Source organism: Balaenoptera musculus, chromosome 19 (genome assembly GCF_009873245.2).
Source record: "Balaenoptera musculus isolate JJ_BM4_2016_0621 chromosome 19, mBalMus1.pri.v3, whole genome shotgun sequence".
Classification (NCBI taxonomy): domain Eukaryota; kingdom Metazoa; phylum Chordata; class Mammalia; order Artiodactyla; family Balaenopteridae; genus Balaenoptera; species Balaenoptera musculus.
In genome coordinates, this window is record NC_045803.1 from 17,907,123 (window position 1) to 17,919,109 (window position 11,987).

Sequence of the window (11,987 nt, forward strand, 5' to 3'; positions counted from 1 at the left end):
GTTCTGCAAGAGCCACCTCCTGGACCAGACCCCCTGGGACATTGGGGAAACTGAGCCTAGAGCTGGAAACTGAGCACGGGCAGGGGCAACCTCCCAGGCCAGGAAACATACAGCCCGGACACCTGCCCAGCCCTTCCAATAGTGGGATGGTGACCGCACCCCAGGAAGCCTTCAGGGAATGAGCGATCCTATTCTATCCCCTGGGCAGACAGGGTCAGCAACCCTTGCCTAGACCCCACAGGAGATGCCCCACTGACCAGTCTGAGCTCTACCCGCAGGAGGTGGACAGTGGCACTGTGGTTGGCCAGCCTTAGGATGTCCTCCTGTCTCCCCCCACAGGCAAGTCAGCACTGCAGGCACGGGTGGGGGTGGGGGTGGGGGGAACACGGAAGGAGCGGAGTCAGGAGGACCCGGGTGTGGTTCCAGCACAAAGCCCACCACACAGCAAGTGCTCAGCCGGGTCTGCCTTCCTCGCGACCCCTGCAGCACAGCCCCGCCCTGCCTGCTGACACGCCCCCGACCCTACCTTGCACAACCTGGGGCCAGGAGGAGCTGGCAGGTGGGTAACCATGTTCTAGTCCCGTGTTCTAATCCCGGCATCACCGACTCATGCAATCACTGGGTGACAAGTCACATCCCTTCATTGGGGCTTAACGTCCTTATGTGAGAAATGGGATGCATCCCCCACCCGCACCCAGCATATCCCATCTGGGGAGAGGCCAGTGGCAGAAGCCAGGGGAGGTCACATGTGTGGAATGTTGTGGGCATCAGCCAGGCCCGGGAGATGGGTGGGGTTAATGTGATCCCACTGACTGTGAGCCCCTTGCTGGAGCAGCAGAGGTTTGTCTGCCTTGCAGAAAAGGTAAGGATGGTTTGCAACTCACATCCCTCAAAGGCAACCAACACTTCTCTCCCAGCAGCTGAGCCAAGATCCCTGAACCTGTGAAACACACCTCAGCTCATGTATTCGGAAAGGCCATGACCCTGACCTGGCCCGGGCCCTCCCAGGGAGGTAGTACGGGAACCCTCATGGGCACTTACAGTGTTGGTAGACAGGGCGACAAAGTGCTTCGAGACTGCGGAAGGCTGCAAGAGATGAGGCAAGTTACACCACACCCATCCAGGGGGCCCCCCAGGGGCAGTGACCCTCCCGTCTCTGGAGAAACCAAGGCCCCGGGGGGGACCCACTGCTCCCAGTCCTCGGTTCTGAGGCTGTCGGAGGAGCCCCATGTCAAGATGGAGAGGACAGAGGGGTCAGAGGCCAGGCAGCCCAACCTACCTCACAGGCACACAAGGCCCAGGGTGCCTCCCCTGTAAAGCTGGAGGGGCCACGGGTAGAGAGGATTCCATAGGGCCAGTGGCCTTAAGGAAAGGGCCCTCAGCAGTTAGAGCAGGGCCTGCCACATTTGGCTTGTCTGGGCTGGCAAAGCCAAATACCTTTTTTTTTTTTTTTTCAATATTTATTTATTTTGGCTACACGGGGTCTTAGTTGCAACACGCAGGATCTTCGTTGCGGCACGCATGCGGGATCTAGTTCCCTGACCAGGGATCGAACCGGGGCCCCATGCATTGGGAGCACGGAGCCTTACCCACTGGACCATCAGGGGAGTCCCAAAGCCAAATATCTTAACCAGAAAGGCTGCCTCCTGCTGCCAACTTCAGGGGAAGTAGGGCTACAGGGCTAAGCGTGGCCACGCAGGCTGACGGGCAGGCCCACCCTGTCCTGCCCAGCCCGCACACTGCCCACTGCCCACCCAGCACTCACATCCTTGGCTGACAGGAGAAACCACTCCTTTGCTGTCTCTGCATTGGTGATGGTCTCCTGGGTGGTGAAGGTCTGCAGGCAGAGAGTACAGAAGTTGGTCCAACAGCCAAGGTCGGTACGGCCCAGAGCCAGAGCTCAGCAGCGGAGGCCGTGTGGGTGCCCAGTTACCACACGGAGCAGTGCATGCAGGTCAGTGAGTTACTCCCCATCACCTCCACCCACGTGTCCACAAAGCCACGATCAGTGGCTGTGTCTGGGGCAGGGGCCTGGAAGTTGCAACGTCATCCTGTGATTCCAGGACTTCACAGACAGAGAAAGGGGAAACGCTAGTAAGAGCTACACCCCCACCTGCCCAGAGCCCACCCTCCGCCCCCGCCACCCCACCACAGGTCAAAGGCCAGAGCATCCTCCAGGAGAGCAGCTGTGGACACACCTGGGGCTCCCTTCAGTCCAGACTAAGCTGTATCTCAGATCTCAGATGGAATTCTTAATATTTAATGTGCATGGATATGAGTAAACAGGGCATAAATGACAAAAAAACAAAACGCTTACATTATCTATCTGGGCATGGCTCTGGGATCAGAAAGGAGCAGACATTAGAGACAGATCTCTGAGAAAGATGGGAACGGTCCCAGGCTGAGCACACCTTCAGCGAAGTGAGTGGGTGGGCCTAAGATGAAGGCTCATACGGACCAGTTCAGGCTTTCATCAGGTAAACTGTTTTTGCCACCAGATAAGGAACAGTCTGAGGGCAGCTGTGCCCACCCGATCCACAAAGCACGGCTCATTCAGAGCAGTTGGGAGGGTCCAGCGTCCAGGGCAGTGGCAAAGCATCCACCCCCCCCGCACCCCAGCACACACAGGGCTGGGGGTCAGGCCGGGTATGAGGGCCGTACCTTGGAGGCGATGATGAACAAGGAGGACTCAGGGTTCAGGGCGGCCAGTGTTTTGGCAACATGGGTCCCATCGATGTTGGAGACAAACCAGACCCGGGGACCTTCTGAAGAGTATGGCTTGAGGGCTTCAGTCACCATGAGGGGTCCCTGTGGGAAGACACAGCATCAGAAAACAAGATTCCAGGGCCCACGAGAGGTGAGAACAGCCAGGTCCCATCTCAGGAGAAACCAAGGCCCTGGATGGGACCCCTCCTCCCCCATCCCATGGCAGCCCCTTCCTTACCAGGTCAGAGCCGCCGATGCCGATGTTGATGACATCCGTGATGGACTTGCCTGAGTACCCCTTCCATTCACCACTCCGGACACGCTGGCACAGAGCGGGGAGATGTAATCAGCCCAGACCCCTGAGTATAAACTGCTGCTCAAATGCATCGTTACTTCTGTATCCTTACACCTCAGTCCCGACTTCCAGGCCCTATCAGAGGCCTACTGAGACCCAGTGTCACATCCTTGCCACACTCAGCCCCAACTAGACCCTTTTTCTCATCATTAGTAAGAGGGGTGACATCCCCACCTCACAGCAACATTGTCAGAATCTGCAAAACAAGAGCGAACTTTCAGCAGAACCTAACATGACAGAGGCCAAGAGATGTGAAATGCCAACTATTGTGACTGGTCTGTGCCAGGGACAGAAATGACAGACATGCAGCCAAGCTCCACATGGACCCCAGGGATTCCTGCCTCCCAGTATTCACATCCCCATAGGGTCCCCCATGCTGTACAGGGCTCACTATGCACCCATTAGGATACTGCAAAAATGATGGAGTGTGACTTCAGAAGCTGGGTCATGAAAGACCATGCAGCTTCTGCCTCGCTCTCCTGGATAGCTCACTCTTGGGGAAGCCATCTACTATGTTATGAGAAGACTCAGTTGTACGAAGAAGCCAGTGTGGTGAGGAACAGAGGCCTTCTTTCAACAGCCAATGCTAACTCACCATCCATGAATAGGAACTGCCTTGGAAGAGAATCCTTGAGAACCCAGCAAACCTTCAGATAACTACAGCCCTGGCCGACATCTTGAGTACAACCACAAGAGAGACCCCCAAATCAAGACCAACCGGTTAAGCCTGAATTTCTGATCCATAGAAACTGTGTGAGATAGTAAATGTTTACTGCTATTTTAAGCCAAGTTTTGGTGGAATTTGTTATATAATGATAAATAACTAATGCAGACTTTGGTACCACAAGTAGAGTATTACCATAACAAAAATCTAAAAATATGGGTAGGGACTTCCCTGGTCCAATGGATAAGACTCCGTGCTCCCAATGCAGGGGGCCCAGGTTCAATCCCTGGTTGGTGAACTAGATCCCACATGCATGCTGCAACTAAGAGTCCGCATGCCACAACTAAGAGTCCGCATGCCACAACTAAGAGTCCGCATGCCACAACTAAGAAGTCCACATGCCACAACTAAGATCCCACATGCCGCAACTAAAAAGATCCCACGTGCCGCAACTAAGACCCGGCAGAGCCAAAATAAATAAATAAATATTTTTTAAAAATAAAAAAATTAAAATATAGGTAAAAGCTAAAAGAACCTTGAGGAGAGTTAGTGAAAGCCTAAAAAACATTGGAAGAGACTGTTAGCAGAGGTTTAATAGTCCTCGAGGGGGCTGCTGGTATAGATTTAAAGAAATGGGAAGAAAACACTACTGAAAATTGTAGGAAAAAGAATCCTTGTTATGTAGTGAAAGAAAATTTAATAACACTGTTGCCTGCATTAATGGGGAAAGTAAAAGATGTATCTATTATGATCTGGATGATCTAGCTACAGAGATTTTCAGGCTGTGTTATAGGAACTACCTGGCTTCTTACTGCTTATAATAAAATACAAGAGGAGAGAAATAAGCTTAATGAAGAACTTTTAAACAAAAAGAAGCCAGGAATCATTGGATTTGAAAATTCCCAGCCTCTCCAGAAAATAACTGATGCTAAAATTAGGAGATGGATCTTCGGCAAAGTTCAAATCTAGGGCACTGTAAGAAAAGCTTCAAAAGGTAAAGCAGAGAATGTAGCTGTAAAATCCTTTGTTAAGACCTCAGAAAGAACTAAGGTGGTAACACAGAGAACATTTTGGCTGAAGGTAAGGCTTCCAAAAAGCTTAAAAGTACTGTCTCTGTGGTCTTAGAAGCAATTGTAGGAAAGGACTTATCTTGAAAAAATTTGTGGGTATAGCTTTTGTCTAACGGAGTGGACCCCCCAGTAAGCTCCACAGGAGACCCACAAAGTTTTTAAGATAACTGAATTGTCAGAAACACTATCAGCTTGGACTGAAAGTGACAGAGATATTACAAAAGGAAAAGAGATCTTTGGGACTTCCCCGGTGGTCCAGTGGTTAAGACTCGCACTTCCAATGCAGGAGGGCGCAGGTTTGATCTCTGGTCTGGGAACTAAGATCCCACATGCCATGCAGCATGGCCAAAAAAATAATAATAATAAAAATAAAAAAGGAAAAGAGATCTTTAATAATTTTTATGTTTTAGGCCGTGGCGTGTATATGTGTGGTCTTAGTTCCCCAACCAGGGATCGAACCTGCGCACTCCTGCACTGGAAGTGCAGAGCCTTAACCACTGAACCGCCAGGGAAGTCCCAGAAAAGAGATCTTTAAAAACCCACATTTCTATAGGCAGTAAGCAGGCTGAAAAAACTAGGCAATTACAAACACAGACTACCTTTCATGTAAAAAGGATGACTAAGGACAAAGCCAAAAGCCTTGAGGAACAATTCCTAGGCCTTGAGTCCTAACCAAGCAATTGCCAACACGTGTCCTGCTCAATTTCAGAACTGCTTTGGACCAATGTTTCCTGTGTGCCTTCCACTTTCCTTCCTTTTTGAAAAGGAATTATCCTATAACAGTTATCCTATGCCTATCTCACCATTGTATGTCGGGTGTGTAAGGGATAAATAACTTGTCTACTTAATTCACATATCTTCAGATCAAAAGGAACTGTATTTAAGTTGTATTAAAGAAAATAGATATATCTGTACCTAATTTAGATTATGAGGTTCTTCACTTCTAGCTGATATGGTAATGGCATATGGCCTTAAGAGAAAGAGAACAGGGTATTTTGCATCTGGAAGGAACATGATGAATCACTGGGAGCCAGAAGGCAGACTATGATAACCAAATTCTAAGATGGTTCCCAGCTATCCTCACCTCCTGGCACTGCATTCATGTCCTTGTGTAGTCCCTTCCCACTTTGATCAGAGTTGACCTGTACAACCAACAGGGTATTACAGAAATGAAAGAGTAACTTCTGATGCTACCTCAAGGTATTCAAAGATATTGAGGCACTCTGCCTTGCACTCTCTTGGATCAGTCACTCTGGGAAAAATCAGCTACCTTGTCATGAGGACATTCAACCTGTAGAGAGGTCCACAAGATGAGGAACTAAAGCCTCCCAAATGTCAGCACTAATTGCTAGTGAGCCATCTTGAGAGCAGATCCTCCATCCCCCATCAAGCCTTCAGATGAATGTAACCTTGGGCCAACATCTTGACTACAACCTTATGAGACCTGAGCCCGAACCAGTCAACAGAAATGTTGACTGCTGTTTTCAGCTGCTCAATTTTGGAGTTATTTGTTACGCATCGATAGGAAACTAGTATACATGGCTTTCCCAAAACCAGTAAGACCCAGTAACTTTACTTCTTTTAGATAATAATCACCTGCCATGAGCAATTTTCCATCAATACAGAAAGAAAATAAGTTGCTCAGTTTTTCAACAATCAATCTCACCGTGAGGGGCTTCCCTGGTGGCGCAGTGGTTAAGAATCCGCCTGCCAGTGCAGGGGACCCGGGTTCGAGCCCTGGTCCGGGAAGATCCCACATGCCGCAGAGCAACCAAGCCCGTGCGCCACAACTACTGAGCCTGCGCTCTAGACCCTGCGAGCCACAACTACTGAAGCCCGCGCGCCTAGAGCCCGTGCTCCGCAACAAGAGAAGCCACCCCAGTGAGAAGCCCACGCACCGCAACGAAGAGTAGCCCCCACTCGCCGCAACTAGAGAAAGCCTGCACGCAGCAACAAAGACCCAATGCAGCCAAAAATAAATAAATAAATAAATAAATTTATTTATTAAAAAAAAAAAATCTCACCATGAGTTTTGTTATAATAAAGCATCCTAGAAGGGAAACTTTGTGTATCTTTACTATTACTACATATACTCTTTATTTAACCAGATGGGGGATCTTACGAAAACACACCAGTTCTGCAACTTCCTTTTTCAACTTCACAGTATATCCTGAACAGCACAGCAGGTCAATGCAACTGTAGCTCCCTAATTCCTAATGATGCCCAGGACTACGGTTTATGAACATATACTGACTTTACTGGTCAGTCCTCTGATAAATGAGGTCAGGCTGTTTTTGGTTTTTGCCATGACAATCAAGGTCATGGTGAACATCCTCACCCAATCTTGGCAACCTTCTGAGAGCACAGCCATGGGGAGTGCTCCTTACCATGGAATTGCTGCTATTCAGCAGCTTTTCTGAACTATAAATACCCCATCAGTCTGAGTCAGGTATCCAGCAGCCAGCTATAAGGGAGGGCTTTCCTGGAAACAGCTTCCCAGACGACCAGTGCCACACACTCTCCACATGGCATGCCCGAGCACACAAGGGCTGACCAAACAGAGCACCATGCTTCCGAGACACATCAGTTCTGCCACTCACAGCAGATGTCTGGAAATGCCCAACCTTACATCCCATCCAAAGCCCATCACAAGCACCAACCACTCTTAAGGGACATTCTGGAATCCAGATTCTCATCAGGATCCCAAGCCTTCCTCACCCTGCGAAGTCCCACTCACTTGCCTGCCTAGCCTCTAGGATGGATGCCCACATCACCTCCTGCCGTTTCAGGTCTGAAGATGACCAGCCACATGTGGGGGACACTGCTCTCAGGGACCAGCTGACTAGAGCCTAGATTATCACTCCCAGAGCACGTGTACAGACATGCGTAACCCACACGTACAGACATGCACACGGCCACACAAACCGTCCAGCCCACAGACATCACCCTTGTACTCCAGGCTTGAGGACATCCACCAACTCTTGCAGAATCACCGTGGGGTAGACACTGAGGCAATGGCAGGTGATGTGGGGAAATCTCTAGCTGGTCTCTGAGGCAACCCCTACACCCCCACACAGGAAAAGGAAGCACAGTTGTGTGCATTAACGCTGACACAGGGACAAGCTGCATGTGTGTGTACACGTGTGCCTGTACGTGTTTCAAAGAAGAGACGACAGACATGCTAGTACATGCACAGGAAACTTTTGGAAGATTTAACAGTAAACATTATAAAAACTGCCTCTGGAGAGCTGGCTGGGGTGTGGTCAAGAAAAGTTTCCGTTTTAAACCTCATCTAGCTCTAGACTAGGCAATAAGGGCACATGACTAAAGAGGTTAGAAAAAGCAAGTCTCTCCCCGACTATCCCATCCCTCAGGGGCCTCACTTTTTTTTTCAGAACTCTGTCCTGGCCAGATTGTCACCGTGAGCCCACAGGTGTTAGAGCTCAGGAAGGAGGCTGCTCTACTGCTGCCAGTGGTGGGTTCCCTGAGAACAGGGTCAGGGAAATTCCTGCCTTAGCAGAGCCTCCACGGCTAGCTGTCACAGAGACCACCGCCACCTCAGGCTGCATTGAGGGCTGGGGTCCTCTCCAAGGAGCGTGGAAGGGCGGCCCATCAGGATCCCCAGATTCCCAAATACAAGCACACACACGGCCAAGGGGAAGTCCAGCCCAGCAGCTGCATACCTGGCAGAAAGACTTCATCTTCTCCAGGACCCTGTTGACCTCTGGCATCACATCCTTGCCATCCACCAAAATGGGTGTGTTGGACCGGTTCCGAAGGGCCACGTGCAGCACTGCCCGATCCTGGGGGCGAGAGTCAGCGTGTGAGGGCCTCCACCCCAGGGCAGCCACACTCCCAGCTGGGCATGATGCAGTGTGGCCCCAAGAGTCAGCTCAGCCCCTTATCCACTGGACACGCAGGCCCTAAGGTCTGCTAGTACCATGGTCTCATACTCAAAACCCACTGTGTGCTCATGGAAATAGGCGCCACTCCAGGTCCTAGAGGCAAGGCAAGGCATGTGCCACTCCCTTATGTGCTGCAGACAGTCGCAAGGCGAGGGAGACCGGAACAGGCCTGGGACAGGCCCCAACGACCCACAGATGTTCAGGGCGTGAATAGTCAAGGAACGCTGAACAGAGTGAGCAAAGGCAGACTGGTGACAACACAGGTCAGAGACAAGCAATGAATGGCTACAGAGGACCAAGGCTCATGAAGCCCAGTCTCATCTTCCTGGTGAAAGTACACGGTGTTTGTTGGCGCCTTTTGAAAAGTGTACCTGGCCCTTTGGAAGTGGAGCAAAACAGGCAACTCAAGCTTCCCTCACCAAGCATCCCATCACACCCACTACTGGAAACCAAACCAGACCCTAAGTCTGTGATAGGCTCCAGGCAGCTGGCCTTATCAAGTGAGAGCAACAGTCCCATCAAGCTGGAGGCAGCAGAGCAGTCCTTGAAGGAAACGGGTCTGAGACTCCAGGGGGACAGGAAGGGATGATCTCAGGATTCCAACGCAGGGAAAGGCTCACTAAGGTGGAGGGCTTCATGCCACACTGCCTTCACCCCGCCCAACCTCACTCTTGTGCCACATTCTGTAGACAAATGCACTATTCCAGGAAGCCCTCCTTGATTGCAGTCTCTCAACCTAGCCCAGGAGTGAAAGACAGGGGTGTTTGAATAGTGGCTCTGCCACTTACAGAATGACACTGGATAAGTGACTTGACCTCTGAGTTACAGGCTCCTCATGTGTAAAACGAGGATAATAACACCATGAGGATGACACCCTGAGTGCTCAGTGGTTCTTATGCCTACAGGGTCCCACAGCGACTCACGCACAGGGTGGCCGAGGCCTGGCCTTGCCACAGCTTCCTGTTGACTCCTCCCACTGAGGAGGTTGATTTTGACATGAGTCTTCTTTTCACTAACAAAACTTGTAGCAAGGATCAGAGCTACTTCTCTGAGCATGCCTTGAGAAGCCCTCTCCCTGCAGCCTTGAGAGGTGCTGTCCGCAGGCAGACACCGGGAGCCATTCCACGCTCACCAGACCTAGACTGCAGCCTTGGGGAAGACACACCCCAAGGCTGTGCAACTTGCTTGAGGAAATAGGCCTTCAGGCCCCTGGTTAAGCAAAAGCATTGCCTAAGAGGAGGGGTACGGACACAGGGTGATGTTGCTAACAGTCAGACGAACCCCAAAGGGAAGGAAGAGGCTGTGGAGGGTATACGGAGCCTGCCTGCTCACCTCGGTGAAGTTGATCTTCTCACCACTGAACATGTGTTCCCGGGCAGCCTCCACACCCCTGGACTTGGCCTGAGAAGAGAATACACTGAGGCCTGGTGCCACCCACGTTGGCCACCAAGAGTCCAAGCACAAGGCTTGGTGCAGCCCCCGGTGGGGCTGACAAATGGCTGCAGACTGGTGCCCTCCCCCACTGCCTGGGAAGGGTCTGCTCAGACATCAGGCACTGAGTCCCCTGGGATGCCTGTCAGAACCTGAGCCAGGGGCAGGGGCACGGGCACAGGGGCAACTACTGAGATCCACTAAGAGGAGGAAGTAAAGATGCTCAAGGACCTGAGGACGCCAGTAGCCCAGCTCGTCCACAACACCGTGGGTCACGGGTCAAGCCTCCCCAAGCAGAACATTACCAGGTCCACCAGCATCTGCATCACAGCCTCCGTCACAAGGTTCTTGGAGTAATCCAACAGAATATGCCCATGGTTGGTGTCGAGGTTCAAGCTGCAGAAAGATGGCAGAAGCGGCTGACCACACCCCAGCCTGCTCCCTGACCAGAGATGCTTCCAAAAAACAAAATCCTCCCTGTGCCAAATCCAAACAAGCCTCAGGTGGCCAGCTGGCACAGTGGTGTCGTCTGTCACCTGTCCGCCCCCCAAGCTGACCTGCAGCAGCAGCACAGGGCAAGATGCAGACCCCTGGTGAGGAGCCTTTCCTCTGCTACAACTGAGCTGGGGGATGGGAAGACAGAGCTGGGTGCGCTGCCCCTGCCTAGGCCAGGGAGTGGCCATTCCCTCCCAGAGCTTCCACTCTGCGACTCAACTTACTCAGGGAAGGACCCAGACGACAGGGCCGGCCATCAGGGACTTCCAGTCTGGAGCCACAGACCTCCCCCCCCGAACCCCTGCGCCACTGACCATTCCCGACCCCCAAGATTTTCTCCTTTCCTGGTCGTTCATGGGTCTCCGGACCTAGCCTCCTGGGCAGGAATCACGGCCCCACCTCTCCACCCTTCCATCGCGGCTCCCCGCAAATCCCCCGGGCCGGTCCCACCCTGACCGCACCCCGCATAAGGTCCCGAGCACACTCTCGGCCAGGACCGAGTGGAAGGGGGCAGCCCTTCTGGGCCTGCTGCGTCGGCGAGGGCCCTTGCTCACAACCGCGGAAGGATGGGCTGCTTCAAACGGCAGGGACTGGTGGAGGGGGAGGGGAGAGAAATGTCCCCGTGGAGGGGAAGCGGCAGAGAGGCCCAATCCTCATGACGAAGCTGCCGGGGCCCCGAGACCTCCGGCCAGCACCCGGAAACCTGCTTCAAGGAGGCGTCAAGGACGAAGCGCGGCCTTGGCCTGCGCCCAGATCCGTAGCCGGGGGCCCCCGGGGACCGCCGTCCAGCCCTCCCGACCCAGGCCCTGCACAGCCGGACCCCGCGCGCCGCATCCGGGTCCGGCACGTCCGCGCCCCGCCCCTGGCCCCGCGCGCGCACCTGAAGTGGTTAAAGCGGTCCTTGTCTCCTTCGAAAAGGCGGCGCAAGTTGAGTTTAGAGCCGTGCTCGTGGTACCATGCCTGCAGCTTCTTGAACTGCGGGTTCTGGGTGAGCGCGGCCATGGCGAGAGCGGCAGAGAACACGGACTGGGACAAGCACGGAGGAGGAAGCTGGGCGGGTGGCGCGCGGCAGGCGAAGGATAGGAGAGCGCAGCGAGCTTTATGGCGCAGGCCCCCGGCTCCGCTCCGCCCCGTCCCCGCCCCCGCCCCCGCCCTCCTCTCTGCGGTCCGCGCCCAAGGGGCAACCTGGTCCGCAGCCGAGGCTCGGGGGCCTCAGCTCGTCTCACCTTGCCACCGGCGGCCTCTTGGGCTGCTGCTCTGCCGACCTCTGCCTGGAAGTGACTGAGGAACAGAGGCAGAGCCCCGGCCTGCTTCATTAGTTCGTTCATTCACCCACTTAACCCAACTCCTTCCAACACTTC

The 11,987-nt window shown here is 53.0% G+C and overlaps 1 protein-coding gene across 1 annotated transcript in view; it reads right to left on the reverse strand.

Moving 5' to 3' along the window:
• GPI (glucose-6-phosphate isomerase) overlaps positions 1-11,716 on the reverse strand; it is a 28,226-nt gene extending 16,510 nt beyond the window's left edge. The window contains exons 1-8 of the mRNA XM_036832171.1: positions 11,507-11,716; positions 10,437-10,527; positions 10,033-10,101; positions 8,479-8,598; positions 2,945-3,028; positions 2,662-2,808; positions 1,766-1,837; positions 1,042-1,086 (exon numbers count right to left, since the gene is read on the reverse strand). Coding sequence (XP_036688066.1) covers positions 1,042-1,086; positions 1,766-1,837; positions 2,662-2,808; positions 2,945-3,028; positions 8,479-8,598; positions 10,033-10,101; positions 10,437-10,527; positions 11,507-11,628 — 750 coding nt within the window. The 5' untranslated portion in view covers positions 11,629-11,716. The remainder of the gene's footprint in view (positions 1-1,041; positions 1,087-1,765; positions 1,838-2,661; positions 2,809-2,944; positions 3,029-8,478; positions 8,599-10,032; positions 10,102-10,436; positions 10,528-11,506) is intronic.
• Positions 11,717-11,987: the final 271 nt, after the last annotated feature.